Here is a 25,067-nt window from a genome sequence, read left to right on the forward strand (position 1 = left end):
AATACATAAACTACTGAAATTTCAAATACATAAACTACTAAAATTTCAACTACAGAAACTAATAAAACTTCAGTTACACTGCATGAACTACTAAAATTTCACTAAAGCAATATTTAATTACAGAATCGATTTTTAATTACAAATACCGGATTTTATATCAAATTTCTCTGTCCAGAAATGTTCGTCGACGGTGTAGCTCTTGTGAAACGCGCTTTTTAATCGATTGAAGTTTAATTTTCGACTGTAGTAAAAATTCACATTGTTCGATTGCATACCCAATACCTGTGCACTGTTCGACTACGAAATAGAAATTTTCGATAGCAATCCACAGTCTAGAAATAGTCAGCATCAAAGTAAGTAATTCTGGCTATAAAAATGTAGATCACTTCATCGCACACCTAATAATTCGGTCACGTTTCACAGTGTAACCAGAATTCTATGTAGAAAATCGTTATCGTGACAATGTTCCCTAAAGTATTTCTTGTTAGCTACGGAAACTTGATTTGTTCCATTGGTAAACCTAACAATTCAGCGTGATTTTCCTACGAAAACAAACTTCCATTCAAGAATCCTCTATCCGCAAACCATCCCTATTAAAACAACTCATACCAGTTCCAAAACTTCGGCGGTGCTCATTCTCGCGGTCGCCAATTCAACAATTTCTACCCAAAACCACTAAAACTCCCACACTATCAGCCATTTCTCGCTGACTCGTCACAGAACGATCGAAAAACCAAGGGGTTGAGTTTGAGGAAAGCCGGCCGTCTAGGGCTGACTAAGGGAGACAATTCGCCCCCTTATCTCACCCTCCAGCCTTCGCCCGTTTGATAAAGCGCAGCACGTAACAGGCCAAAAACGAGGTTTTACCGCGACGCACGTGAACGAGATTCGAGTTCGACGAGTGGTCGTCGCCGGGACCGGGGAGGACATCAAAAATAAAGTCGGTGACGGCGGACGACGCAAAAACCGGCGATCACGAGCCGCGGACTGTCGAGATCGTAGAACAAAGCGGAGTAAAGTGGGACAAAGCGGAACAAAGCGGCGACAACCGCGAGAAGGGACAAGGGTACAAAAGGAAGACAGGTGAAGAAGAGAAAGAGGACAAGTACGGAGGAAAACCGAAGACAGGTGAAGAAGGGAAAGAGGACGCAGGATAAACAACAGAACGTGCCAATTCGCTTCGTTGTCCACGATTTTATAAAATTGTTTCGACACACAGGCGGTGTCATACTGAAACAGGTGCCTCCAACCATGGTGCAGAACTGTCCTTTAATACTATTCTCCACGAGATTTCAAGGTAATCCACTTTGAAGGCGACTATCGTCTTTTCATTTTATTTTATCATTAAGATTGCCAACAAATATTTCAAGCGTAGCAACAAACGATATATTTCTGTTTCTTCCGGAAATAAAAACTTCGATACAGAATTTAGCTTCCCCGGGAAAATAGTTGTAATATTTATAGAAGTCCGCAAAGCGTTCGATGTCTAGATGTTGTCCAAGAAGATGGACGTTTCGAGTGCGGAGACGGGAACGGGGGGAACGCGAAGACAGATGATGAGAAAGAGAACAACAGAACAGGAGAAACACGAAGTGAAGAGCGAGGACAAGCGAACAGAGAAGAAGCGAAACGAAGAAGAGGACGAGGACAGAGGACAAGCGAATTGAAGGAGCGAAAGAGAACAGGGGAAAACCGACGCGAAACAGGGAGCAGAAAAGGAAGACAGGTGAGGAGAAGTGGCGGGAGCGCGTGGGCGTACGAGTTCAAGAGGAGCCGACACGTGCTCGGCGGCTATAATTTCGTTCACTCACCTCGGTGCACCGTTGCGTTTTTGCCCGGCGATATTGTGTTTTGAACGGGCCGGGGGATCACGATCGACGTCCGGTGCGTATGTGTCGCGATTATCCAATTCGGTCTCTCGTGCGACTCGGTTCGAAATAAACCATGAGTTCCACTACGTCGTAGCTCTCCGCACCACCTACAACGCTGCCGGTCGGCCCGACACTGAACGTACCACCGACAACTACTTGGTTCGCGGCTTCGCAGCGGGAGCAGAGAAACTCTCCCAGTGGGGGTAGCCGCAGGAAATGGAACGGGGGGAAAAACTGGCGAGCCAAGGGCTCTACAGGGAAAACTATGCGAGCGAACCTGTGCGATCCGAATAGGAAAAACCGGAGGCGTTATCCGGCTGCACCCCCGTGCCCGAACCGGTCCGCGCCGACACGATGGGTCGAAGGGTTTTGCGACGTTTCGAGAGAAATGGCAATTTCGATTTTCACAGTCGATGGTCTTTTGATCCCGAGTACCAATATTTTATATTTCCGGGGCGAACCCACTCTACACCACAGGAAAGAAATCTAACTTTGAGAATTTTTTGCGGGAATATAGCGAAAGAAATGGAAAATCTATTTACAGGTGTTTACTGTACAGACTTCGAAGTGGGAAAACAAATTTTTTTATAGTAAGTTTGTCGTAAAATGGCGGCGCTACAGCCCTGCGACGGTAACCTCTTATCATTTCCCCGCTGGGACGACAACTCCATTTTTAACCTAGGAAGAATAATTCTAGCTTTTAGAATGTAGATTGAAAAGTTTTTTTGTACAACTTATTATGCCCCTGCAAAATTTTATTCGACTTTCTGTGGTTCGTTTTTGAATTGTTGTGGACAGAAATAGTACCTGTAGAAAGGACTTTAAAGAGTGTCCAATTGGAACAGATGTCTTGGGATCTGTATAATGGTAAATTCCAAGGAAACAAATTATTTTAGAACGATTATCAAGTGAGGAACACATTGACAATTTTGGAGCTGTGAATTATTTCCTTTTTGTAAATTTATTTTTCTGTGAAGATCTCCTTGGACCTTAGCGCAACTTTCGTAGTTGTGTTATTCTGATTCCAGTGTAAATAATGGTGCTGGTTTGCCTCTGAAGTCCGAGAGGACCAGCGACATTTATTTTCCGATTAAAGTTGCAATCCCTACCCTTCTCAGATACAATCGGTACCCTGATAAGTTGAAACCCTCTCGTAGCTACAGTAACTCCAGAAAGTATTGACACCCTAGAGATTTCTGATTTTCGACAAATGCTCGACATTCAGACTTACAATTTTGTAAGATAGTATAACAAATGAATAAATAAATGGTTTTAAGGCCTAAAGACTCTACTTTTGCAACCCATCGTTCATCTTCTTTTAAGGTTTGCAACTTAATTAATTTTCTTATAAGCTTTGTATTTTAATTCCTTTTCTCCGAGACTAGTTCGATATTTTTTTTATGAAACTATAACAGCATAAATATTGATAATTTTTCAAAAATCGAAAATCAAGCGTACCAATACTTTTTGGAGCCACTGTACATGATAGAAGCGAGTTTGTCTGTGACGCAAACGGGAAATAGCGAACCGCAGTGGCGGTGTTTGTTTTGGGCTTTGTTTAATCCTGTTAACATTAAGTAGCACGAGTCTATTAACGGTTTACCTACCGATTATACTTCATAGTCGTTTATCAATTGAAGCTTACAAGTAGTTTAATGTTATAATCGCCATGGAAATTTAGTTAATAAACGAGTAAGTTGTCTTGGGTAACACAGTCGATTGTAGTTAAAGTTTGTTAACCTTAACTTTCCATTGTATTTTATGAAGTAAGTGTTGTAAATGCATAAAGATCTACAGCTTACTCGTAGCATACACTAGATTTTATTTTAAAACATTTATTGATTGAATTGTTATCTTATAAATTCTGACGGTAAGCTTTGTTAAAGGTGAACAGGCTTCCCAACGACCGTACTATAATAAATTATTATATATTTATAATATTCTTCTAACCCTTTCACATTCTGCAGACAACCAAATGTCAGAAGATGTCAGCTATCTTATTAATGTCATTTTATCAACTATTATTTTAATGGTTGCTCGAGAAAATGAACCCTGATGTTCTCCTGAAATCCATATGATCCAGAATGGAATTTTAATTATGCGTGTGAATGTAAACAATAAATAAATGGTACCTTTCTTATAATACCTGAACAATAAGTCTAAACTCCACTAAATTTCTAAAAATACACATCTTTCAATTAAGAGCAGATTGATCTTGTGCTGCCGGCGCCCGGGTCCATTTTGACCCAGCAGAGACATCTAACTATTTAGTCCCTGGTGATCAATTTAAATTGGAAGCTGTTTAATTAAGTGCAAGAGAAAACTCAACGAGTCCAGATATAATATCTTTAAAAATATGTTTAAAACAATGGATAAACAATTATCTACATGATTCCAAACATTGCCGTCTCCAAAGCTGTGTGAAACGTTCGCTTACCGAGAATTGAACATTGATCCTGAAACAAATAATTAAATTGTGTTGTTCCCAGTGATTTATTCGTTCCAAATGCAATTGCTATTCAAAAATGAATTAATAAAATTAATAAAATGAATTGATTTTAACCATTGATTTTCGGGAGACTGCCGTATAACCGCCGGTAGGTAAACTGTTAATAACGATTCCGGGAACACACAGACCCCTCCGTTTCTCTATCTATGGTTATAGCACTAGACAGGTGATCATAGTGATCAGTGAACATGATTCTGCGGTCGTTTTATTGGCTGACATCTTGCTTCTGTGTCGCTCACTATCGCTCGATCATTGCCTACAGCTAGTATCGCCAGTGTCTCCCTCCAGGGGAGGGAGCACGAAATGAGGGGAAAAAGTTACCTTCTCTCTGCCAATACCAGTGTGTGAACGATAGAGACTAAACGCGTCGGAAACTTGGGGAATAGCGCGGTAGGAGGGGAAATTTAAGTGGGGGAATAAGCCTTTATCTGGCAACACTGTCTGCAGGCAGGGTGCCCATTCGGGTATCTATTTCCTCTCCTCCTTTTCCCCTTCCACTGTCCCATTCTACCACCATGAGCACACTCCAACATCCCCCACCAAGATCGTAGACTCGTCACGTGACTGAGGTGACACTCGGTGTCCCACTCAAACCCCATCGCGCACGCGCAACGTGTCACATATTACTCTGGTCATCAGAGAGGGGGTACATTGTATGCCCCTCGATTTTCTCGATCTGGCGACACTGCCTACAGCACGGTAGGGGCCCCTCAACCGCCTGCTTCTCCCACCACCTCTTTGGTGTCTCGCGTCTTCGTTGCCCCACGGTAATGGCGCTTACTGGAGGGGGACAGTGGGCGCTATGGTGGGGATGGTCTTGTCTCAATTGAGACAAAAGTGCCCATCCCTGGCCTATAGTGCTACTGCCTCTCTACCTCTGTCACTGTAGTGATGCGATGATTATACAGAACTCGATAAAGATAATACGGAGAAAAAGCACACACACAATTAAAACAAAGTACGCACTATAACGTATAACGGAATTGAATGGACTCCGACAATAAAAGAGAAATTGTTATGGTTACATTAGATAATTTATATGAATAAAAAGTACAGTATCGTTGCATGCATTTACTTTGAGTAAAATATTCTTCTTTTATTTTTAATAAACTGATATGAAGAGAAAACCGAAGACAACATTATTATGGAGAAGTTAATATAATTTGGCAGTAACCATTTCTGTTACGGATCTGTTGAGCATGCTATTAAAATATACTCCAAAAAGGAGTTCACGAAATCTCAGTACCATTTCATTAATAAATCCTACTTCAGAGTACAAAACGAAATAAGCTGTTTAACAGAATTGTGCACGTTAAATTTCAACTTTATTAGCTCATTTTATCCGCACAGACAACTCTCACCATGTTACAATGAGGTCATGCTGAGAATAAGTTGGCATTTCAAAACGAGTTGAAACCTAGGATCATTAAGTTCCATGAACCTAATATTAGATTATTACAATACGTATAAATAAACGTTTGTTCGCAGAAGGTGCAACGCGGTGCATATTCCAACGAATATTTTAACGCGAACGAGACACAGTTTTCAAAATTCATTGATCGCGACAACAAGAATCGATGCATTTCTTATTCTGATACGTGTGAACAACGACATTAGGTACCCGAATACAAAACGATTTCTAAACATAAACAACATTTATTTCGAATGGCTCGTCGTCGATGTCTTCAATGTTTATACCGTGAATCTTCTTCTCTATCTATAGCTTCAAAAAACCACTTTTAACACTAAACCTACCGACACTTCTTGTATACCTATTCCTACCGTGCGTGGTCCTTAAAAAAAGTTATTGTTAACATTAAACGTAGATAATAGTCAATTCGTTGCTCAATGAGTTAGTAGATGAACAATTTCCATAAAATGACGATACAAATTTATTTTTATATAATTGCAATTGTATAAGAAATACCGCGATGCTCTCTCCTCGATTTACAAAATTGTACTATGGTCGTCCATCTTTGCGGTTTGGATGCATTTGCCATGAAACAGTATTATCAACCAGGTACGTGCGTAACTTAATAGCGTTTCATTCAATAAGGCGGCTCATTTATTTTGAGTTGGCCATGCCACATTGAGAATAGCCTTCCTTTTATACTGATTGTTTAGGCTTAGAAGAGTAAATGCCATATTATTTCGTGCGGTCAAATAAATACAGAAAAATACATTGCGTACATACTTTAAGGAAAGTCGTAAAGATAAATAGCGATGTGATAATGTTCTATGGACGAAATTGTACGCAGAAGTTTGAAAAGGTCAATTTGTCCGACCGTGGTAGGTTTAGTGTTAACAAAGATCTGCAGATCACATGCGCAATGTTCGAAATTCGATCGAACATACCAGATGTTTATAAGAATAGAACAGGTTCGCGTAAACAGGATTTCCTTGCAACTTCTAACAACTGCATCGAACAACTGACACAAATATGCACGTACACTTGTCGACTTCTATAAACAATTTGATGAACGAACATGACTTTTCGTGTGTATCGCATTTTGATAGATCCAAAATGGATATTAAAATTTTTAGAAATTTTTGTTTGCCACATCGACCTCAAAAGTGAATCAAAATTTATATTTTGCCTTGTTGGCATTGATATCAATTTAGATTATTCATTGAAAATCTGATGCTTTTCATTAAAAATTGCAGCTTTCAGTACGTTTGATTAATTTAATTTTTCTGTCCGCCGAAAGACTGCATGTCTTCTATTATTTCGTAGAATATAATAATCGTTTTTTTCTTTTTTTGGTATGTGCCACATTTAATAACTTGTGAGTCACGTGGGAACACAGCAAGTACAACGTGAGAATCGAATCATTGAAGGGAATGCGGCTCGTTAGCGAAATCACGGCGTAGATTTGTACACATAACATTGTCAACGACCTCTTATTTGCGCTCAATGAGCTCTTGAAGAATAAATTGCATGTCCAAAGGTTTCTCCGGCTAGAAAACTTCTTCAAGTAATTGATTTGTGGGTGTCAAGTATTTTCAATGACTCATTTCCTGCACTGCCAGAAATAACGCTGATTGTATCAAAGTAGCCTTCATGAGATAATTCCTTCACTCAACCATGAATGGTTAAAAAAATCGAAATTATTAGACGCTGTAGCATATGCGTTCACATATAAACATATTTACTTAAAGTCACATTATTATTATTCAAACACATATATACACTTCTTCCAAGTCCCATAAATTGTATAATTTTTTTAACGCTTTTCTATTGACAGCTATAGATGTAAAATATGAGCGGTACAGAAAAAATTCTTGGCTCTTAAAATTAATCAATTATTTCTTTTTAAATTATTATTTTAAATTCGAAATTCCATTGGTTAATTATTTCTAAAATAGTGCGAGCGCATGAGAAGCGACGAGAGCATTTCTCGACAGCATGTTGGGTGTTTGTAAATAAATCACCATTATTTTTAATAAATTTTTTAACTACATTCCCTCCGTCGGACCTTTAACTTTATTTAAATGGAAAACATTATTTTAATCGCTTTGAATGCACAATTTACATAAGCACACTTAAATGTAAAAATGACATGATTGGATTCAATGTTCCGAAAAATCAAACTTACATAGAACCAACAACTAATTACACGGTAAACGATTCCGAATTTGTTGATGCTTGTTTTATCGATTGCGTCATTAATATTCTGCGTGGCGCTCGCACGCTGGTTCCCGCAGCATTCGTTAACGCATAAACGTCGTTCAATTAAATACTTCATTACAAGTTCAGCAATGTCAATACAATATTTTGTTCTCTAACGTGTTTATGATCGTAAATTGATCATTCCTACGTATTTAAATCAGAACTCGCGAAGTTATAATCGTGTGTGCTTGCAAAACGGAGGTGAGCGCCATGAACGCAGCATTCCTCGCGTTACAAAATTTAATTATCCGGCTAATTTCCGGCTGCACAATTCTCTGTACCTCCGGTCTCGTCTTTCGATTATCTTGCACATTCTCCTCTGTTTATCCCCTGCGTCTGAAAACAAAATGGTGGTCGTTAATTGAAGAAACATTTACCCGGCACGCGGTGAATCAGAAATTAGTTTAAACAGTTCCGAAGGATTCGTTTGTTAAGTTTTTCACCTGGAAACCGCATGCAGGCGGAGCGTTCAATTGATTCTAATTGGCAATGTCTTCAATTTATCTGTAATTTGCACATTTAATGCAAATTTCATTGGCCGTAGCCCACAATCTTGCTGGCGATCCTTGACGGTGCATTATGCCGGCAATTATGATAATTTTATTGAGTGCAATGATTCCATATCGACACGCAGCTTCCATGACATTTAATTGAACTCATTAACGCTCCTGCATCTCCGGGATTCGTCGATTTTAATTGCGCGAAAACAGGTCAAGAACGTGCTCGAAAAATTACATTCGATTTCCATGATTAGAATCGTGCCTTTTCATTCAAAATCATCGCTCGAGAATTCATTTACAATGCAACTTGCATTAGAATCATTTATAAAACCTCTTTCATTACGTCTGTGCAATTTTATTAAGACTGTAAAAACGACGGAGTCCAAATTAGTCTAATGTACAATTATTAAAATTGTGTAGATATATGTTATTATAAAAATCATTTAAAATTATAATAAATATATTCTTGCTATTCTTATGAAACAAATGGAATGTAAAATAGTCACTTTTAGTGCTCCGTAGATCCAGTGTTAAATAAATTTAACGAACGACAAGCGAAATTAAATTTAGAAATAATTCGAGGATAATAAGTGCGTCACGCGTAATTTATAGTACTTTATTCGAGAATTAAATGCCACGTAATACATACATACATGAACAGAAAAGAAAAATAGATGCCCCGGTTTTGAAGGGCGTCGCGTTTATTAAGCGTACAGAAATACGTATCCCGTAGTTGCAAGTATCATATAGTATATAGGTAGGCGTTTTTCGAACAATTAAAACACAAAAGCGGCGACGGTGTGCAGTAGCAATAGTGCACTGCTTATAGTTGTGCAACTACCATGACTCGGACGGACGTTCTCGAAGTAGATGAATGGCATAAATACTATACAACTTACTCTCGAGTACATATATAGTCGTGAGATATAAACAAATGGGGAATGATCGTAAACAACGATAAATGCGTGTATAAATTACCGAAACACGGATCGGAGTATAGGATAGGACCATAAAAATATTAAATATACATTTTTGGCGTATCGAAAGCACAGCGGAACAATCGCGAGGCGTCAGATGTATTTTTTTTCATCGTCAAAAATGATTTTTCTCTTAACTTAAGTCGATTAACACGTTCGCCACCATCGTCGAAAATATAATCTCACCGTGACAATCTCGTAGTTCGCTTAAAAATTAGTCGAATTAATTTTGTACACTTTGTTACTTAAATTCGTAGTGCACATATACATACATATATGTAACGTCCACAGTCTCGCAGTTTACTTAACAATAGTCGAATTAATTTTACACGCTTACAAATTTATGGTACGCAGTATAATAATTGAGAGAATCCATGACTTTCTTCTGCTAAATTGTCTTAATTAGACTGCGGGTCTCGGTGAAGAATAACAAATTTTGTGCATCGATTGCAAGGAACAGGAATTGCACAGACTCCTTCTCTTAATCATTACAATAAGTTACAAATAATAAAATCGTGCTTTTAAAATCGTCAGATATTTTCCTTGCACTGTGTTTCATCTGCTCGTGTTTATCGTAAATCCCTACAATTGGTAATCTAGTTTCAATACTTCTTAAAGGAGTTACGTTGCTAATAAAATATTTTAACAGTGAAACAAATGGTGGTAGCGAGCGTGTTAGCGTTATTGTTCGTAAGAAAGCGAACGAACGATAACCGAATGCACTGAATTGTGCGTGCGTGTGTGTGTATCTGTGCATTTTTATTTTATTAGCTATTTTCTAAATAAGACTAGAGAGAAGCACGAAAATAGGATTAGAATAATGTTCGGTACGTAGGCGGCCACGCCGTTTTCGTCCCAACAGGCGTTCAGGTTGCACTTATTAATAATGGGGTTGAATTTCTGTTTGAAGTATTCCCAGTCGCACAGCCCTACGTCACATCCGTCAAGCAAGACTAGCTTCTCAGCCAAGTAAAACATGACCTTGTTTGGCTGACTATCACCGTCGCATCTGCGAACAGAAATAGATGACGCTTGTGTCAGTTGTGACCAACTGTTGTCTATTTCGCCCAGGCGGTCGCGAATTTTAAACAATTCCCGCCGGCCGTTTCGGGCCACTGACTCATTCAACGTTTTATTGTCCCGGTTTCGCAAGAGAAGGCCGCTCGAACGATCACTATGCCTGTATTACCAGAGCCCACTACCACCAGCGCCATTTTGACGGCGTGGAATCGTTCGAGTGCTGCCGGCGGCTGTCATGATCGTTGTATTCTAGGGTAAGGGACTCAATTACTGTGGGGGTACCAATAACTGCACCTATATTAATTATACTTATTTTTAAAGCATTAAGAATATTAAAAAAGAGATATTAAATTTGTTTCATTAAAACCAGTTAATATATATGTCATATATCTCTTCTTTAATATTCATTATGCTTTAAAAATAAGTGTAATTAATATATGCACTGTAATTGGTACCCCCACGAATTTTTCATTCTAGGGATAAAACAAGAAAATAATTGTAAAATTTAAATTTAAATTGTGGGATCAGGCGGTATGGAATGATTCACTGAGCAGAACATAATTACCACAGTACGAAGTTATGCCTTCAAAATTCGCTTATTGTTTGCTTCTGAGGATACGAATAGCAGTGCGCATGCCTCCACTCCCTCTAACTTTCCTTTTTTGATTTTTATTTAATATTTAAATATTTAAGTAGCAGGTGACTACCGGAGTATGTACCAGAGAAATTAGCGTTAACTTAGATGACTTATGGGAATAAATACCGATATAATTTTCGCGGCGCCTATAGGCGCCCTCCGTGTCAGAAAGCCAAACTACTTCGAGCGCCTATAGGCGCTCTCAGTATCACAAACGCAAAATTTCTGAGCGCCTATAGGCGCCCACAGTAGTCAAAGGGTTAAATAATATTTTTTCTACAATGTACTTCTACAAACATCTTTCAAAGGTGTAAAACAGGCTCTTCAGAGATTGAGGAGTTTAGAAAGACGTTTGCAATACACATGCATTTTGAAGATATTTAAAAAAACAATTGTAAGTACATAAGAAGGTAATCCAAGATTCAGGAAATAATGTCTCTACTTTTAGTTGCTATGTTTTGCTACAGACGTAAGAAAATTGGAAAAGATAATCAATTTACGAACAAAAAAAAAACACATGTTTGTTTCAAAGCTATTTTAAAAATGAAGGAAGTAGAAAGTAGGAAGTCATGCTGTAGCAACTGTTTCCCAAGACTGCGGGAGAAAGGACAAAGGCGTTTCGATATGAACTTTTCGGATGGTTATTAAATAGTTTCGCTCACTTGTAGAACACTGCGACGAGATTGGCGGCGAAGGGCGAGATAAACGACGATCGCCATTGACGTTTTGCCATATTGTCGTAATTATAGGCTGTCAGTTTCGATGAGTCTTTGTTAATGTTCAACGTGGTCAGTAGATTTTGAAGGCTGATGATGTCGCTGAAGTAGAACACGCCATTGGGTTCGACCGACTCCGTGTCTTGTTCCACTTTCCTGAAAACGAACCGCGAAGCATTGTTAGCAAACGAAAGCAAAAGTTATGGCTATTGCCGACGAGTAGGGATAAACAGCGCATCCTGCGCGAAGATCCGCTAACGTAACCAGGAGATACACCTGAATATAAGTTCTCTCAACTAGGAACCATTAGCGAAGAATATATTTGCGAAGATAGCGTATCGATTCTACGCAAGGACCGTTTTCTTAACTCTCTCTTCGGGAAGAAGGTTCGTTTAAAGGGCGTGTAGAAGGGAAACGAAATTACCAAAAGTGATTCATCATGTCTTGCAAAAGCGTACATCCTAAGTGTGCATTGATTTCACGTCCATATCCGGCTTGGTAATAGAAGTAGAGATCCTCGTGATACTCCAGCACGCGGAGCTCCTCTTTGTTGAAAACGGCACACCACGGAGAAAGTTTCGTCACTGTCCAAGACTTTTCGTAACGGCACATGTCGTACATCGTTAGGATCGAACCTGGAAACTCGTACGGATATTAGACAACCGGCACAGCTGATACACGCCTTGAACATTCGTTATCGCAAATTCATTGAATCACAATACCGATTTTTATCAATAGCCTGCAGATTTCCGTGCAAATTGAAAACTGTGTGCTTTAATTGCAAGACAGCTATGTACACATTCGGTTCTTTCCCTAATCATTTTAATCAGTTGGTCGAGCATGCTCGTCTTCGTGAAAGTACCGTTTTGCATTCAATGTGCTCCTTTTTTTTACCGTAAATGCATAAATTCTGCAGTCTATTTGAATAATAATTTTAGCCGAGGCACTGAACTACCTATATTATTTATATGAATTTGATTTCAAAAGAATAAAAATTGGTATTTTAACCATCGATTAAGTTATCGATTATGATAACGCGTTTAATATATCAATTCAAGGATTCGAGACACTACGAAGAAGAATAATTCAGGGCTTTTCAATGAACACAATTTGAGACAACTATTTAAAAAGGAGAACCGTTAAGCTTCTTTAAAAAAAATCCCTCGTAACTGAGACAACAATTTTCATCTTAATCCCATGAGAAACAGTTGGGTTAAGCCACTGGAAAATTTTCGGACAAATTAGCTGACCGGAGATTTTTCGAAATGTCCGCGGCGTCTCGCGGGACTCGGTTATGGTACTCACGTTTCGGAATATGGTAGAGGAATCCCAGCCGTCGGCTGACATTCTGTATGAGACTCTGAAATTGCGGTTGCTCTTCGAATCTGCTGACCTCCATCATGGAAACATTGTTGTACTCGACGTCCCATATGTTGCAAGTTTTATAAGCCTGGGGGAGAAAAGTTAGCGGGCATTTTTCCGCGTTTAAGTTGCATAGTTCGTCGTCGGTCGTTCCACCGGGAATTAGCAGATGTATCTGCCGTTCTAACGATCTCAATTACTTACGGACAGCAGCGTGTCATTCACGGAAACTTCTTCGCCGAAGACAGCGTCGGTGTCACCGAACAGTCCCTTTATGAACTGATCCATGCTCGTACGACCTTCCGCGGTTTTGAACTTCAACAAAAAGTTATGGCGATTACAATGCAGGCCGATTTCGTTAGTTTTGGTAGTCGCGATAGAGTACCACATAATTCTCCGGCGTTATATTTTGCGGTGCGCTCGGTTGCAAAAGGTGAGGGAAGTTGCTTTGCAATCGTCTCGCGAGCAATCTCATATCCTCCACGCCTTGCGGTGTCAAAACTTCCGCCCTCTCTATCACCAGGTAATCGTCCGGCTTCCATCTTTTCAAGTTTTCTAAGTCCTTGTCGCACAAGTGGCCGTCTGCGAAGCAAAATTCCGCGTCGTCAATTGCGGAACATCGATGCGAAAAAGACGCGTTACAGTGAATTCCCGATACAGTCTTTTCTCGATATATGTCTCAAAGATCTAGCCTATAAAAGTCCTAGAATCTGTGGGGAACTTTGAAAGAGAAAGTGTATCAAACACGAATAAATTCACGTAATGAATTAATGCAAAAGATTAATAATGCATTCAATGAAATAAAACAGAATAGAAACGTAATTCGCACAGTTATAAATTCGATCTTTGATCGCTGTCAATGTCATGTATTGTCAAGAACGGTAGATATTTTGAAATGGAGTATTAATTAACTGTGGAAGTGCCGATGTCAAGTAGTAAATACACTGATCTATTCGAGCTAATGCTCGCAATAACAGCAAGTCGGTTGGTATTCCTATATTACTTGTATTTCGTATTTTTGTTATAACTTTTTAATAAAGCTCTATGTGACATATGTTTACCTAACATTTTTTTCTTATTTAGTGCCATAGAATATATTGACAAAGTTTGAACATTAAAACCTGGGACACTCTGTATATCGAGAAAACACTGTATAAGTCACTTATACAATGTATGAAATGAAATGTAAAAGTCAGGTCTATGTGTCATAAACCTGTGACTTATAGACGGACAGTAGCACGAAGGCTGAGAAAATGTCTTTCTCTGATACAATGTTGCGCGTAGAAACGAAGCAAGTAAATATCAGCGGAATTATATCGGTATCATTTTCATTAGAAAAATGCCACGAATATGTTGGTGAAAGTCCCATGAAAAAATAATGAAAAATAAAGAAGTTTTGTTAGTGGATTAGCGGCGGCGGCTCTCGAGCTTCGGCCCATCACGTGGTATACCCCGCCGTAGTGTGGGTAGTTTCAATGACCTTTAAACGCGAGGCTTGCAGTGACTTATATCGGGAATTCACTGTAGCCGGGTGCGATTATTCTGACGGGGTTTGGAGTACTGGAGGATTAATCTACAGAAACTGTTGCATGAAAAATGGTACCAATGAACGATCATTCTCAATTTTCTCGCGAAGCAAAACGGCCAAACTTGGATATCACCGACACGTTAGTCGGGTTGCTAGAGACATATAATGCCGAAGCAAAGGTGTCAACGGTTTCTACAAAACAGTGGCGCCAATTAGGAACCATGGAAACTGGTGCGCACAAGTTGAAGACGACTGCCAACGAGGAAAGTGTGACACTAGAACGCGCGTTCCAATTCAGACACGTAAGTTCACGGAATCAATAAATCTAAGGTACGCTACCCCGTGAATGCGAGTATATTGATCAACACGTGAAACGTCGCGTAGAGAAAGATCGATACGAAAAAGTGTCAATGACCTGAATTAACTGCAGTCTGATTTGCCGGCTCGGCCGCGCCGCCCGGCGGGGTTCGACTTTTCTCCTTTGTTTCTATTAACCCTTCGTCATATTATGCTATTCTACACAATACAATAAAATATAGTTTAATTATTAACCTCTTCGATTCGAACGACAAGTTAATCTCGAGTTCGCCAGCACTTTTCGGAAACTTTTCATTTTTTAAATGAAACAAACAACTCTTACATTTCGTGCCATAGTATCTGTGTTGGTATAAACTATATTGTATTTATATTGTTTACGGAAAAATGTTCGTTATTCCAATTTTTACACGTGCTCTATTGCAAGTGTTCATAATTGAGAGGTTAATTAAAAGGATAAAATATTACTAGAAACATCTCTATTATAATTTAACGCTTTGACAGCTACATTAATCACATGCATTGTTTACTCGATTTATGTCCACAACACGAGCCTACCCAGAGTTTGATACACTACCTAACGTAGAAAAGGATAGCGAAGCTTCTTGGCCTTCTCACGGGGTATACCCCGCGGCAGTGGGGATAGTTCTGGGACTTTTATCGTCTAGATATTTCGGACATATATCGAGTGAAGACTGTATACGGGCGACACAATTTTTTTACTAGAGTTAAAAAATAATTTCTGTCACGAAACATTCGAGCACACTAAAGTCTATCAACATTTGCAGCACGCCGGAGACCTGAAGAAGTGTTATAATCATTTTGATCGATTTGAATTTGCCACTTTCACAATTAAATTGCTTCGAAGTTATAGAATGTTTTAGGGTTGTGATCGGGCAGTGCTAAATAATAAATGGTGGCTTCGGTCACACCGAGTTCCATTCGGCTCGTCTGTCGAAGAGTTAATTGAATTGCTTTGCAAGATCGTGATTTATCTTCATTTGGTACGGGAGGTCAACTCAGCTATCAGTGCAACCTGGTTTCAACCGGGTTGCTTCAGACGTCGGCGGAGATACCTCCACCCCTGGCAGTTCTTTAGAACCGCGGTTATTCGGATGAGGAAATTTACTTACTGCCTCGGGACTCGTGGTTGTTGATTATTTGGCTCTGCACTTCCGTTAACGAAAGCATCTCGGTGATCTCCATTTTCGATGCGCACTGTGTGCCGTGCGTTGCCAGCATCCAAACCTGCTCGGCTTTGCAGTCTGCGGACGCAATCGGCGAACAATGTAAACTCAACAATGTCAAATTAATAAAATTTGTAATATCGCACGAAAATATTCGGACACCATAACAATTCGGTGTCCCTCGGACACTCCTCTTTTTTTCAAATCAGCGTCTATTCTGTGAAACGTTTGATTAATTTCTTAAAAAATTTATATTATAAATGGAACATAATTTGTTGATTCAAATGAACGAAATACTGCCCAGAAATTTTGAATGTGACTTGTGAAGAGCGTACAATTAATTATGAAAGTTTTATACTGTTCTTTGAAGTTATGCATTACGTTATTTAATAATTATTACTTTTACCGAAACGATGATCTGTGGAACGGATTTGATATCATAATTTGTAAAAGTCTAAATTAATTTTAGAAAAATTATTTAACATAATAGAGTCAGCAGAAGAGATCAGTAAATTGTAGGTACCATAGCTTTCGAAGTATAATAGTGTATTCACTTGATGAACATGAACAAAAGTTACCAACTCCTTAACTCCTTCTGTGAGCGCTGTAAGGACAGTGATTGAATATCATTTCAATCGAGATTGTGTTATAAGATCGTACAAAGGATTCCATTGACGCGATACTAAATTATTCTAAAGAACACCAAACGACTCTTCACAACAAAAAATCTAAAATCGTTTCGAAGTACCGGTGTCCATCTATTTTCGTTCACTGCCGATTTATTTACTTACTCGGTACATCTTGGAACCGTGTTTTGCCGGCATGGACGAAATGGTAGGCAGTTTTGGTGGCCATGTACAAATACGGATCACTCTCATGGGCGAAACAGTAATCGGAATCGCGGGTGTACGCGAGATTCGCCAGGACGAGCACGAGCAACAGGGACACGTTCATTTTGAGCGCCATCTTGGTCTCCGAAAAGCTGCAAGCCAACAAATTAGACGTTTCTTAACATTTTATCTATTGGAGACCTATCGAGAAACTCTGGAATGATAAAAATTGCCGTTGGTATAAAATATATCCTCGGCTGTGAGTAAAAAATTTTCCTTACCACTGGACTACGGATTTTGTGCGTTCATAGCAAAATGCGTGAGCGAAATAGAAAAGAATTTAACAATATTGTTATATTATTTTCAGTTTATTAGTCGACACAGAAAATTTGTATTTCGCATAAAGATCCGCAGTCTACGATTCAAGACTTCGCGAACGAGGAGCAACAGCGACACGTTCATTTCGAGTGTCCTCTTCGCCCTTGAAACGCTGCGCGTCGTGAAAATTGATTTGCAGAAAAATCGAACGGAACGTTTTTCTACTCGAGGAAATCGAAATCTCTCTTTCTGGGAGAACGATCCGGTTTCACTGGTTGTTTCTGAACAAATTCCCGCACAGCGGTATTTTACGATCGCATTAAAGCGCGCTGCTATGCCGCTCCGTCTGAAACCCAACTATGGCAAGCAAACCTACATTTTCCTGTGCTGATGTCAGATGTTCCTTCCCCGACGGCACGCGGCGTTGCGAATTGTGACCGGCTGAACGCGAAATTGTTCTTATGTAACCCGGGAAACGATATTTATCCATTTAGACCAGCGATTTAAAAAGAAAAAAAAATAGAAGAAACAGAAGGAAGATAAAGAGCAAATTATCCTCGCGTCCTTCGGACTTACATAATCAATAAATCAACATATATGTGCACCGTATGACGTCACGTCCTCCAGTCAACATCACTCCTGATGCACATCCGAGTAGCAATTTACCAATCAAATTATTAATAATAATAATCCCTGGCATATAATGCCGGAACCGTGGACGCTCAGTTCTGGAAACAATTCGCGAAGATGATCACTGCGAATTTTTACGCAAAATACATGTCAACTGTATCAACAAGAAAGAAAGAAAGCTCGTTGTTTTTAATTTCTGATTATCACAAAAATGCCATTGAATAAATGTCTTTATTCGGGCACAGATTATTGTAAATACTGCGAAAAATCTAAATAGATTCGGCGTTGCAATATTTATAAAACGTCAAAATGCACAGCAGTCGCATTTTGTGCTCGGTACGGTCAGCGTTGAATCCTTTTACTGCTCGAAATAGCACCTACTCGTCCTTGTCGTAAACGCATAAAATCCGCGGACTAGTGATCGCAGGGGAACAGGGTCTGGGTACTGCGTGCTACAGTTTATGGTGCACCAAGGTTAAGGATAGAGACGCGAAATATGTAAGTGAACGTGAAAGTTAAGATGCGCGCGCGAATTACGCGCACACATGCGAGCGGCTTGCATAATTCCCCGGAGAGCGAGAAACAGGTTCCCGGGGAAGAAACCTAGACACCTCGCGACGTGATTAGCAACTTCGCCGACCCGAATGTCCGACGTTTTCTTCGCCCTTATCGGGTCCGAACCGGTTAGTTCGCGAACCGATCTGCTAATCGTTTACGCGACTTCTGAGACGGGCAAAGTTAACGGCTGAGCGCTAAAAGCGGCTGGTACGTGAAGCTAAAGTAAACAAATGTAACTCGTCTAAATAGTCCTGTCGCAAAAATGATGAGATAGAATTTTGTTGGACTTTCGCGTTCGAAGAAGCACGCTCCGGTCAGTCGTTTTCTGTAAAAACGTCTTTGTAAATTCAATAATTGTAAAGAGCTGCGTTCCAAGTCTGACATGGGATCGAAATTAGTTCATTAACGTTTCATCTATTGCGAAACCTACTAATTCCTAAATGATCAAAAAATTCCATCGAGAAAATTAATAAAATACCTCGGCTATGAATTATAAATTTTTATCCTTTAAATAATTTCCGAACGAGGAGTTATTTAAAAATCAAACCTAATAAACAACCTAAGGGATAAATAAGAGAAAAATAAAAGTGTATAATGCACTGATCTTCTGTCATTTAATCATTCTCCAAGCGTTTGAACTTACTATTCTTTATGCTGGCAATCATTTAATGTATAATCAACAATAAATAAACTTTGCAAAACAAAATTCGATGTACCACCAACTTGTATCTTAATACTGTATTGTTATTCAAGATCGTGATAGCATGATAATCGAGGAATTCATTGTGTTGAAAAAATTTATATATAATATGGCGAGACCGCGAATTTTATGCATATGTGAGAAAATGAGTTTGTGCAATTTAGAAAAATGAAGAGATTAATAGAATTACAGAATGTCTACAATTTGCAATTTATAAAAATTATTCAAGAAAGGAAGAAGCTTCTATATAGCTAACAATTCTTCCAAATTAATGCAGCAAATTTTTATCTTGCATAAAGACGCCCCAGTCTAATTATATTCCTAAAGAATATTATTTAAACAAATGCTGCTAACGAACCTGTCAAATATATTGATCAACCAGTACCAAAATTTTGCAAATCGAATTTTCGAAAAAGCATGGGAAATAGCAATGAGTAGAACTAATTGAATAATCCGCTGTAGACAACGCGTTAATTGCACGTTAATAACAAGACCCTCGACAGAAAATTCGCGACTAGTCAATTCATCGTGAAGGCGGAATGCGGTTGGCGAAGACAATCCGTGAGTAAGTATCGCCGAGGATAGCGTAATGGACAGTGGCTCGATTAGCAAAACCTTCTTCGAGTCTAATAAGTCTACTTGGCCTAGTTATTGTTAATGCCCCGTGTCCGCAAGTGACGACTGCCGTGTAAACTTAGTAGTGATCTGATTTTGCCGTAAACGCTCGACGATTTTACGCTTCGCGCTTCCTTCGATCATCAAAAAAAAAAAATGAGACAAAAGAAACAGCAGCAGCTTCTTCGCGGTCGTTTGTTACGAGAGAAAAAACGATTTTCAATTTCATTAGGTTGTCCCAAAAATTGTTTCGCAACGATGACGCGATCGTCTGTTCGCCAATATTATTACTAGACTGCGGATTTTATGCATTTATGACAAAAATGGGTAGGCGTATTTTAAAACAATAAAAACATCAGAAAAATTTTTAAATTCTGTTACATTATTTTCAACCTATTAAACATATTATGAAAGAAAAGAAATTTCTATTTCACTCCAGTCTGTTGCAATTCAGGTAGAAAAATTTTATTTTGCATACAGATCCACAGAAGTCTCCGTACACCCTCTGAAATGATTGTTGAAAAGTGTGATCGATAGGAATTGCGAAACAAATGGGGCATATCGAATCGAATCGAATGTTTTTCGATTTAGTTTGAACGGAGGCGGGATCTTCGTCTTCGCCGGTCAATTTAATGGGACTCTGTTTCTGTTTACCCGATGCCCGTAACGAATCATCTACCGTCACAACGAAGAACAGAACAATCTACTATCACGCAATAAAGAACGGCCGGACAGTAATCTGTACTTGATAATTGAGAACGCAAGTAGGACGTCGACGTCACGCTCGGCGATCGTTGCCGCGCCGGCATTCAACGATTTAATTATTCGCGGGCCTGGGTTTATTTATTCAAATGAAATTCCTTCCGAATACGTAAATCGGAATTTAATCAAAAGCTGAATGAAATGACTTTTATTGCAACAATGCGCCCCCCTTTCACCCGGAATTGACCGCTCTTCCGACCTGCCTCAAATTGTTCTGTCCCGTTACCGAACCATTCGTTAACATTTCGTTTCTAGAGGCACCATTGAAGTCGAAAACGATGCTCGGAAACTTCGATGATACTTGGTTCAATTCGAATCTCGGCTCACACGACCAGAGTATAGATCATGGTAGTCCTGAATAAAATATTGACGTGTCACGGGTTATAGAGCGGCGAGTGTGATTAACCTGGGCGCCATTTTGGAGCCAGCCAAATGGCATTATGAAACAATTAGAGGCTATAAATCTTGTTTTAGACTCTCCGGACACGTTTAAAAATTAGAGTACTCTGTAATCCATTTTTAATCTACACTTCGTTCGAACTTACTTGTTGGTTCACTTTCTGCGATGCTTTCGGAATTTGCAGACCGCGGAGTTTATGGCAAAATAGGTGACACTGAAATTGCAGGAGGATGAAATTAAAAATGTACTATTTTCGAACTATTAAAATTGTTAAAGAAAGGGCGAATTTTCTGTTTGGTTCATAGTTCTCGATGCGGTAAATTTTCAACAAAAATCTGCCGGTCCAGTGATCCTCACTCTGTAATTTTATAATTTACTTTCAAAGGGCGTCGCTCTCGCGCAAATAAAAGAACGAGTACTAATTTAACACTAGAACTACCGAGCACAAACCGCAACTGATACATACAGCTGTACCACAACGACAGGATTGAATTTCTTTAGACTTTCTACAATTTTAATTACAGCGTGTTGTTAAGTAAAACAGCTTTGTTAATATGTAGACTTCATTATAAAATTTTTAAAAAATTGCTTGTAAAAACATCGATTCGGAAAACTGTGCAAGAACGAATCAGAAATATTTCTATCGTGTAATTCTATCGTTAAGGAGATGAACTAATTTGTCAAGCTGCAATGATGGGCGTCATATATTTCGCACAAAGTAGCACTGTGCGAACATTCGGCTTCTAGAAATGTGCAATTAATATCCGGAAAGAGAGGCACGGTAGCCTGTCAAAGGCGCGCGTTGATTGGCGAGATCGCAATTCACAGAGGCGACTGGAAAAAAATTTGTTTTCATTGAGAAATTACCGCAATTACGGGGGCCCGGTATTTATCTTCACGCCCTGTTTCTTGTTGCGTCGTATCGAGCGTCGAAAAAGGCCTGGAAAGAGAGAGAGAGAGAGTGCGCGACCGGCAAGTGGATCTAACTTTTCACTTTTCGACGATCTTGTTCCTTGCGACTGGATCCGCGAGGATCTTCGGAAAGGTTCACGAGCACTCGAGATCACGATCAGCGGTCGAATAGAAAATGACGATGCAATTGTTTAAATTACATTATTAGGGGGGAAATCTGTGTTGGTTGCGGGGACCGGTAAGCTTTTCGGATTTTTTCGCGAAGTTCGGAGAGTTCACTGTCCTGCGAACAGGTGGATCCAGGTGAACGGTATTGTAGAAACACTCGCGAATTACCGGTGGAATTGTTGTAGAAGTGAACCGTGAAAAGAACGCGAGTACTATACTCTCTCGTCTGTATGCCGATCGCGACCACCTTTCGAGGCGGCAGCTTGTGTGGCACTGCCGTAAGGTCGACGAGCTTCGCTGGTTCGCAGCGTATACTGTGTGGAAAAGTCATATAGTCCCCGGCGATATAGTCCCCCCCGGTGAATAGTGTAGTACGGATTGTGGCCTTTGATCCTTTCCTGGTACAGCATAGTATTTCGTGAGTTCCATAAAATTGTGAAGGTTCGTTACCACGGGCACGCACGATCGATAATGGGGTAGGCAGGTGGAAACAGGACCCCCGCGTTGCGTTCGAATCGGTCGTTAGAACACCTCTTCTTTCGACCAGCCACGAAAAACACGCGACTTCCACGAAGAACAATGCTTGGACTCGAAACATTCAGCGACCCGTTTTAATATTTGCACACTTTTCGACCCTCATATCAATGCCCTGGGTATCATGGTTCACCCAACCCTCTTTTTCACGCAATTTTGAAATATCACGGTCCGAAAAAAAACGATACGTACGTATATACACTGGATCCAAAAAGTATTCGAACACTCAGTCTCGAAATTGTTGATGCCTAAACTATTTTGATTTCGTTATAATAAATAGTACGATGATAATCCCGATCTCATTTTAAAGCCTCAGACTTCTACGTTTACTAATCGCGTCGTTCATTTTTGCCTAAGACAATTTCGCACCACGTGATAGGTGGAAAACTAAAGACACATTCTCTTTCGAAAATGCTACCAATTAAAGCGTCTCTAAAAACATTGAAACATTTTTCTCGTGAATGAATCTTCCATAGATTTGAAGATCGAAGTCTCCCCTTTGTAGCGACAGAAGAAAACTCGATGTACGATTTTTTCCACTCGTTCTATTAAGGTTCAAATCATTTTTGTTTCATAAAACAGTGAAAAAAATCGTACGTCAATTTTTAACGTGTCATTGTAAAGGGGAGGCTTCACAATGGAAGGTTCGTTCGCGAAAAAAATTTTCGATGTAGAACTTTTGATAACTTTTGTAACGGGACTTTTAAAGATATGTTTTATAGGTATGTATCAATCACGCTGGCAATTTTATCGAAATAATTGTCTTCAAAATGTAAATATGTGACTGGATCAGTATAACTATTTTATAATTTTTTACATCGATAAGTTTTATAATAAGGTTTATTAAAACGGTTAATATAGTTAATATAGTAATATCAATTCAATTAGGAGATTCAAATTATGTAGCATCATCATCTTCAGTGTTACCGAATCAATTATTTAAGACAGCGCTAAGATGTCCCGTTAAATCCAGCGACTCGTGACACTGTGATTTTTGTTCTATGACGTAAGCAGCTGCAATCATCCGTGCTCTATTGCAAGAGAATTGCTATGCTCCTCTTGTTATGGAATTCTTCCACACCTCCTCAAGCTTTCATATAATATACCTTCCAATTGTTATATAACACAGAGCTATTTTTTTAATAAACAAGTGCTATTTTTATTTTTATGCTATAATTATTTTTAAAGGATCTCGATAGTTCAGTCTGATAAAAAATAAATCAAATATTTAGAAAAATCATTGACACTCGTATAAGAGACCTTACTGACATTATACATTAATTTACACAAATTCCACGGTAACTACTAACATTTGTATTAATCAAGTACTGAATCAGTAGATCGTGGAACTTTACGCATTTAGAGTATAAAATTATGCATATTATTTACGCATGTAGAATGTAAAAATATGATGATGAATAGAATGTAAAAATTCCGTTTTAGTTTCAACCTATTGAAACTGTTCATAAAGAAAAGAAAATATTGTTGAAAATCGATTCCTGTAGAACCGTCTACGAAAATGTAAATCTGTATTTTAACAGTCTATATATCATGTACTAATTGCATTAATGCTGTAATAAAATTCCAGGCGCTGTATTATCACTTACCGCAACATTCGAGAGCACAAATCTCTGATCGCAACAACCATTTGTCACGGAAGTTCAGGTGGCACTGACATAAGGTCGTCAAGCTTCGTTGCGTCGCACCTGAACATTCTATGCAATCGGTGCCCTGTTAAGACTATAATGTGACTGTTCTCTGCAATTGAAGAGCCTACTACAATGTATCATATACTCCACGAACCAACAATATCAACGCTATCCCAATAAAGCTAAATTAAGCAGAACTAATACTACAAATTCAGAATAAACAAACAGATCTTTCCTCTTAGCACAAACAATGAATAACTATTAAAATCACGCGACAAGTATGCATAATCACTGTATTCAACTTCAAGTACAACTCAAATATTTTTAAACATATTAAATATTAAATATTAAGTACGTTTACGTCTTGATCGAGTGACCAATTGATTCTGGAAGACCGACAACGGCAACAAATTAGGGTTATGGGATAATATTTACATATTAACTGGCACATCAATCCCACGTGTCGTCGTTAAATTGTAATATGTTAGGCGTATAAAGATCATCGTTTATTACGCCAGCTTATGTGACAGTAATATAAGGTCGTCGAGTCGCGCTGGCATCAAACACAAGCGCACACATGAATCAGACATTTTATGACACCTTAATTTCTTCAACACAATCGCTGACAAAAGCGCACTTGACGTGCGCGGTAATCGCTTTAAGGTAACCGGTTTTTGTTGTCACCTAGCTGGAACTTTG

General features: G+C 39.1%; 3 protein-coding genes across 13 annotated transcripts in view; 1 reads left to right on the plus strand and 2 right to left on the minus strand.

The window, feature by feature from the left end:
• The window catches only part of LOC143358126 (uncharacterized), a 45,017-nt gene extending 43,064 nt beyond the window's left edge, over window positions 1–1,953 (minus strand). For 3 of the 4 annotated variants that reach the window (XR_013082926.1, XM_076795073.1, XM_076795043.1), the window contains exon 1: window positions 1,812–1,953. The gene's annotated coding sequence lies outside the window, so the exon portion shown is untranslated. The remainder of the gene's footprint in view (window positions 1–1,811) is intronic. The other variant, XM_076795061.1, reaches the window with a different exon arrangement.
• Window positions 614–25,066, plus strand: LOC143358156 (uncharacterized). Of its 3 annotated transcripts, none has more exons than XM_076795089.1 (3): window positions 614–1,297; window positions 1,491–1,726; window positions 24,308–25,066. In XM_076795089.1, the coding sequence occupies exons 1-3, from the start codon at window positions 1,252–1,254 to the stop codon at window positions 24,392–24,394; spliced, it is 369 nt and encodes a 122-aa protein (XP_076651204.1). In that variant the 5' UTR covers window positions 614–1,251; the 3' UTR covers window positions 24,395–25,066. The 3 variants fall into 3 exon arrangements, 2 of the variants coding, with proteins under 2 accessions (XP_076651204.1, XP_076651194.1); XM_076795079.1 differs by lacking the exon at window positions 24,308–25,066 and adding an exon at window positions 1,966–3,948; XR_013082929.1 differs by lacking the exon at window positions 24,308–25,066 and having other exon boundaries at window positions 1,426–1,812.
• Window positions 9,156–24,384, minus strand: LOC143358062 (multiple inositol polyphosphate phosphatase 1). Of its 6 annotated transcripts, none has more exons than XM_076794946.1 (10): window positions 21,973–22,487; window positions 21,251–21,319; window positions 17,084–17,274; window positions 16,239–16,370; window positions 13,648–13,844; window positions 13,467–13,577; window positions 13,206–13,350; window positions 12,325–12,535; window positions 11,847–12,056; window positions 9,156–10,536 (listed from the first exon to the last, which is right to left on the minus strand). In XM_076794946.1, the coding sequence occupies exons 3-10, from the start codon at window positions 17,256–17,258 to the stop codon at window positions 10,299–10,301; spliced, it is 1,419 nt and encodes a 472-aa protein (XP_076651061.1). In that variant the 5' UTR covers window positions 17,259–17,274; window positions 21,251–21,319; window positions 21,973–22,487; the 3' UTR covers window positions 9,156–10,298. The 6 variants fall into 6 exon arrangements, with proteins under 6 accessions (XP_076651061.1, XP_076651068.1, XP_076651043.1 ...); XM_076794953.1 differs by having other exon boundaries at window positions 22,354–22,435; XM_076794928.1 differs by lacking the exons at window positions 21,251–21,319; window positions 21,973–22,487 and adding an exon at window positions 24,327–24,384.
• Window position 25,067: the final 1 nt, after the last annotated feature.

This window comes from Halictus rubicundus, chromosome 1 (assembly GCF_050948215.1).
Source record: "Halictus rubicundus isolate RS-2024b chromosome 1, iyHalRubi1_principal, whole genome shotgun sequence".
In the NCBI taxonomy this organism is placed as follows: domain Eukaryota; kingdom Metazoa; phylum Arthropoda; class Insecta; order Hymenoptera; family Halictidae; genus Halictus; species Halictus rubicundus.

Excerpts from the sequence above, each read along its gene's own strand:
- LOC143358156 (XM_076795079.1), top strand. The coding sequence starts at position 1,252 with ATGGTGCAGAACTGTCCTTTAATACTATTCTCCACGAGATTTCAAG. Across the intron at positions 1,298-1,490 it reads ATTCTCCACGAGATTTCAAG|ATGTTGTCCAAGAAGATGGA; the intron begins GTAATCCACTTT and ends TTCGATGTCTAG. Across the intron at positions 1,727-1,965 it reads GGAGCAGAAAAGGAAGACAG|CTCTCCGCACCACCTACAAC; the intron begins GTGAGGAGAAGT and ends ACTACGTCGTAG.
- LOC143358062 (XM_076794928.1), bottom strand. The coding sequence starts at position 24,367 with ATGGTTGTTGCGATCAGAGATTTGTGCTCTCGAATGTTGCG. Across the intron at positions 16,371-17,083 it reads ACGGTTCCAAGATGTACCGA|ACTGCAAAGCCGAGCAGGTT; the intron begins GTAAGTAAATAA and ends TTGCGTCCGCAG. Across the intron at positions 10,537-11,846 it reads CTCGTCGCAGTGTTCTACAA|ATGCGACGGTGATAGTCAGC; the intron begins GTGAGCGAAACT and ends TTCTGTTCGCAG.